General features: G+C 29.6%; 1 protein-coding gene across 1 annotated transcript in view; it reads right to left on the bottom strand.

Moving 5' to 3' along the window:
* Window positions 1-3879: 3879 nt before the first annotated feature.
* Window positions 3880-6000, bottom strand: part of LOC135951219 (homeotic protein proboscipedia-like) — a 99204-nt gene continuing 97083 nt past the window's right edge. Inside the window, exon 3 of the mRNA XM_065500829.1 lies at window positions 3880-3923. Coding sequence (XP_065356901.1) covers window positions 3880-3923 — 44 coding nt within the window. The remainder of the gene's footprint in view (window positions 3924-6000) is intronic.

The raw sequence follows: 6000 nt of genomic DNA, 5'->3' as shown, positions 1-6000 counted from the left end.
TATTTAAAATTATGTAAAATTATGTAACGTTAATTGAGTTTTTCTCGTGTTTTCAAAAAATGGACTTACCTAGTTTTTTCAAACGACCACAGAGTTATTAATGCAATAACCCATAGATTCCTGTAGGATTTATTCGATGTGTTGGGAACAGGAGTATGTTACCTTATTGCAACAGTACACAATGCATTAGTATCAAGGCACCTTTATCTCTTTGATGGAAATGGTGCTAATAAAGCGTCATAGTGATTATCAGGGCAACCAAAAATATGCTCTAATAAAAGTGTTTTATGCGCATAAAATATGCACTTAAAAACGAAAAATATGCTCTTAAAATATAAAAAATATGCACTTAAAAATAGTTGTTTTTTGTGGAATTTCAATGTTTTATTAAACAAATAAATAGAAAGTAGAGAAAATTGAGCTCATAAATTAAATTTGGTTATTATACATGAAAATAGTCTAATTCAATTCATTTTATTATTGCAATAAATTACTATGTATTGCCTAACCATAACTGTCTAAAGCAAACTTAAGTTTTTTTTGTATTTTGAAAATGTATAAAAAATTTTGTTAAGAAAATGTATCCAAAATTTTGTTAATACATTAAATTTTGAAATTTTATTTAAATTGATTACGTATTTTTTATTATTTGTTAAATGTTGATATTTGTGTTTGTATTTTTTTAATTTAATTCAAATATACGGAAATTAAGCTCCTTTAAATCCACGAAAATTCAATGAAGATAAGGTGATTATGGGTATTCTAATTTTTTCTTTAAGTATCTTAGGCCAATTATCATTGGACCCTGAAAAATAGTAAAATATAGAAATGAAAAATTATAATGCAAACAATAAAATTATATTAAGAAAACAAAATAATTCAAAAAGAAAATATGCAATAAAAATATGCAGTTAAGAGCTAAATATGCCAAAATATGCTATAAAAAGCAAAATATGATAAAATATGCTGTAAACAGCAAAATATGCAAAAATATTCATTAACAAATCGATGGCAAAATTCTTAAAATTGTCTGAAACGGATAAATAACTAACTCATATGTTTATACAGCAAAAAATATGATATTGCATACTTTTGGTTGCCCTGGTGATTATACTAAATTGAGTCTGTACAGATAAATACCACGTTAACCAACCCATCTTTCAGCAAACATTCTAAACTACAACGACTTTCCAACTCTGTAATTTGTAAACTAAACTTACAAATACAAACACACAAGGAAATAATTTTTCATATAGATTATGTTGTTGCATTCTGAGTTGGTATCAAGGACTATTGTGGCAGAAAAATCGTATGTAAAAAGAAACAAAACGCACACATTTGCGCAGGGAAAACACACATATACAGATTTTAAGATCTACATGAAATGTATTTATATGAGAAATCATATCAAATCATACTACAAGAAAATCTGTCTGTTTCTATCTCTCATGTATGGATAACGAAACAATCATTAATCATTTTGGCTTTTGAGCAACAGCAGCAGCAGTAAAAAAAGTCAATTTCTCATAGAAATATGTACAAAGTTTTTGTTGTTTTTGTTTAGTTGTTTGTATGTGCAAAGTGTATTTTATTTGTTCATCTATTCATCTAAATATCTATCTATCTGTTCCAGCAACAACAAATGCGAATGATGTGCTACTGACTGAAAATTTATAGAAAAAAATAAATAAAATTCGAATACAAAGAAACGCATCAAATCCGATTTGATTGAAGAAAAATAAAAGGTATAAAGAATGAGAAACAAAAAAAAAACTATGTGATATGCTCGTATTTGTATCTTGCAGTCTGATAGAGTTTGTTTTGACAATAGAAATCTGGAATAATATGTATGATGATGATGCCAACATATAATCATTATAAATTATTATAAAACATTTTTATGCTGACTTTAAAATGACGACAAGGGTGTAGCAATGAATGGCACATGGGGTTATTGAAGTTGAAATACTGATGCACAAAAATTAAGTTTAACAATTCCAATATTTGTTATAAAAGAACAGGGTACTTAAACCGTGCCAGGCTGGTATATAAAAATGTCGGAACGATGCATTATGCGTCAGTATCGAAATGTTTCGAAAATAAATCCGCCATATCGAACTAGTTCTTCCTACCTATGACATACTATTTGTCATGGGCGTATCAGAGAGTATTCAAGTATATGTTTAGATGGTGGAACCCACAGACCTTTCAAGAAAGATGCTTTGTAGTCCCAAATAGGATATTTTTAAACGATTGTGAAGTTTTAAGATTTAAATGTATAGAATTTTTAACATTTTCCCAGAAGTAGTTTTACATAAAAACTGTGACCAATTTCCAAAGTGTGCTTTCAAATGTAATCCATTTATGTAAAAATGTTCTCATATTTATTTGAGCAATATACATATTTTGAATCACTTAACAAAATTTTACAACAAATAGATCAGCAGATGCATTTTAACTCTTCGTTTGGATAAAAAATCTAATATTTGCTAAAGTCTTTAAACAAAATTTCAACAGCCATTAATTAATTGATATTTAGACTTATTTGTTTTATTTTTTCTTTGTCAAATTCCTCACTAATTACAAAAACTCATAATAGTTCTATTGTAATCCTTTTATTCTTCCTTTGACTCATTTTGATTGTTTTCAACATCTTTCTTCTGTATTTTGTTCTAAACACTAATTAAAACTAATCTGTCTGATAAAATGTGTTTCTTTGGTGTGTGGTATGGTGTCATGCTACAATCTACTTTTTTTCAAATAAATGTCACACAAAGTCATCATCCCTCCACTCACTTTACCCTCATTTATTTTAACAAACAACCGAAAAAAGTAACTCCTGAAAAAAATGATTGAAGACATTTCATTTTTGTGCCAAACAATTTTTCATGTTTTCTATTAATTTATCTACTGTAATAACCCACAAAAAATATGTGAATTGAAACAAAAAGAATATTGTTTAGATACAATATATTTTGTTTGTGACAATGAATCAACAAATGCCATTATTAGAGATCAAATAATTGAGTGACATTGCTATGAGGTGGGAGGTTGTGTTTAACCCTTTTTTGTAAATGGCTTCCTTTAAATCGTTTAATATTGTGTTATTTAAGAGGTTTTTCATTAAAGATGAGAGGACACTTTAAGGTTGCAACATCTATTGTTGTGACATTGCTTGGATGTTAGGTTTAATTTTAATGCAATGTGAACAATCCAATGATCCGCGAATTGTTTCCAACATTTTATTTTGGAAATAATTAGATAGCTCATGAATCATTGAACAAAACCTAACGTAAATGAATGTAAAAACCTAGTCAATTTCTAAAACGGATAAAAAATAAATATAATATTTGTATGTTAATAAGATATCACATGGTAAATAATATAGATGACAACTAGATAGGAAACTGTGAGACAAAAACTTAATATTGTTGTCAATAACATAATTCATGAAAATATATATATACATATATATATATGTGAAAAGACAGTAATTTTGTTTAATTTTTTTCACTAAAATTTCTCTCTGCTTCCGTTCTATGTATTTATTCTATGGTAAATGATTGGAATATATTTCCGCGTATTATGTATTTAAGTAAAGAAGCCATTTATTTAAGATCTTTTGTACGTTACAAATTGGATTACGAAATTTTGAGGAGTTCTAATTTTTTTCTTCTATATAAATAAAAATCAAATGTCGTTCGTAGGTAATTGCATCAGTTGAGAATGGCTGGACATTTTTTAAATGTTCGTCATAGTACAGCTTAGGTTTTTACGAAAAGAAAAATTGTCCACGCCCACTTTTATCGATTTATCTAAAATCGGAAAACGGCTGCACCGATTTGGATTTCGAATTGGTTGCTATGTTAGCATTTCTTTTTATTTGCCATTTATATCCAACTGTTGTTCATTTAGGCGTACATCTGGAAAAATGTCAAAGAGTGTACTTTACTGAGAATATAATACAACAACATTGACAAGATTTTTTGAAATGTGCCGGAATGATGAATTTCCACGAATGCTGCAAAGAAATTTCAGCGGCGGAAACAAGAAAATCCAGTTCCAGGTTTCCCCCATTTATTTTCCACCGACGCATTAGGTCGCATTTACACAGTCCATCCAAGAAACGATGAGTGTCTCTACTTGTACTTGTACTACGTGGTACAATATCATTCCGAGATTTGCGAACTATAAATGCTGAATTGCGATTGTTAGCTTGCGATTGTTAGAGAATGACACTCATTGGTAATACACCCTCGGATATGGTGTGCTTTCGTCAAATGTTCATCAAACATGCTTCCCATTCAAACCGACTGATTTGTGGAGCAAATATAAAGATGCAATGTGTGATGATATTTTGCATCAGATGCGTATTAGAACATCAAATCCAAATTTGCAACTGAGTAAGGAATTTTACAAGGAGGAGATTGATATTAATTGAGGACACGTGCTTGATGATGTCGAATAAGGTATTACCTGAGTTAGGAATCAAGTGTTGCGACTCTAAAAACAATATGATTGCGATGCATTGCACTATATAAATTTCGAATTTGTCATTATTCATTATCTTTTGTTGTCAACCTGTTACTAAAAAACTCTAATGCAATCAAATTCGCAATTGGTTTTTGAAAAATAAAAAATACATCCTGACACCACGCCTTCAAAGTCAAAGTTTTGATACATTTTTAAAAATTTGTGAATAGTATCTATTATATTGTAACTTTTAACCGTTAATTGTGGAAAGTGTGTGAATAATTCAAATAATGTTTAAAATGGAAAACAACGAGACGTGTAAGTACTTAATTTTTCTTTCCTAAATATTTGGAAACTATTTTCCTTTATATTAAAAATTAAAATTTTTAAACATAACATTAAAGTAATTTCTTTAGATTACAAAACTTTAACTTTATAGAAGGTTTTAAAAAAATGTTAACGTTTGTTAAACTTGAAATAAAAAAAAATAAATATATTTAAATGTTGTGAATTCATTTCACTTTATTTTATACTGCTCATTATTGAACTTTCTGAGTAAGTTAATTTTTTCTAGGTTACTGAGCTATAAAAAAAATAACTTTTTGAAATTAGGCTAAAAGAACGCAAAAAAGACACAAAGTATGATGCTATTATTAAATATATTGTGAAGAAAATTAGTGCTCCTGTTATTCCTATGGGTTGTAAGAAATTATTGGATGAAAAAGTCCGCCTTTTTAAAAGTAAAATGTCAAAAATGCGGAAGAAAGGAAGATAATTTTTGAAATGATTTTAGATTTGTATCTTTGGTTACCAATGACATCCACACTACACAAGGTATTAATACATTCGAAACAGAATACATTGAACACAGACGAAGAAATACGATCGTTTTAAAAATTGAACATACCCGAGGTGTCCTACTATGGGGACCGCTGGCCGCACAAAATTTAAACTCGACAACACTTCTTCTTTGAGCAAACGTTCCACTGTTGAATCGCCAACAAAAATATGCGTACGACACTCTTATGAAAGATGGAACTGGAGGAATTTTTTTGTGGACGCTCCCGGTGGAACTGGAAAAACTTTTTGTTAACGCTCTCACTTCCGAATCAAGCATCAATCAACTTAAAAGTACAATAACTTCACCAAAATGAAGCGTTGTGATTATTATATTGTCGGGATTGGCCAACTATACTTTCTTAATTGTTTTAAATTTAATTATACCCTACACCACCAGTGCGGAGGTCTAACACCCACCTTAAAGTATATCAATCGACTTAGAATCACTTTCTGAGTCGATTAAACGATGTCCGTCCGTCTGGCTGGCTGGTTGGCTGGCTGGTTGGCTGGCTGTTCATGTAAACCTTGTGCGCGGAGTACAAGGACGAAGAATATTGAAACTGGCTGAAATCGGTCCATTATTTCACCTAGCCCCCATACAAATGTCTTCTCGAAATTGAACTTTATCGGTCATAAATGTTTAATTTATCTATGTATCTACATAAATTTAGCTCCAAATAAGTTTTA

The sequence above is a fragment of the Calliphora vicina genome, chromosome 1 (genome assembly GCF_958450345.1).
Source record: "Calliphora vicina chromosome 1, idCalVici1.1, whole genome shotgun sequence".
Lineage (NCBI taxonomy): Eukaryota > Metazoa > Arthropoda > Insecta > Diptera > Calliphoridae > Calliphora > Calliphora vicina.
Note: the sequence above shows the minus strand (reverse complement) of the source record. Positions and strands in the feature narration are given on the sequence as shown.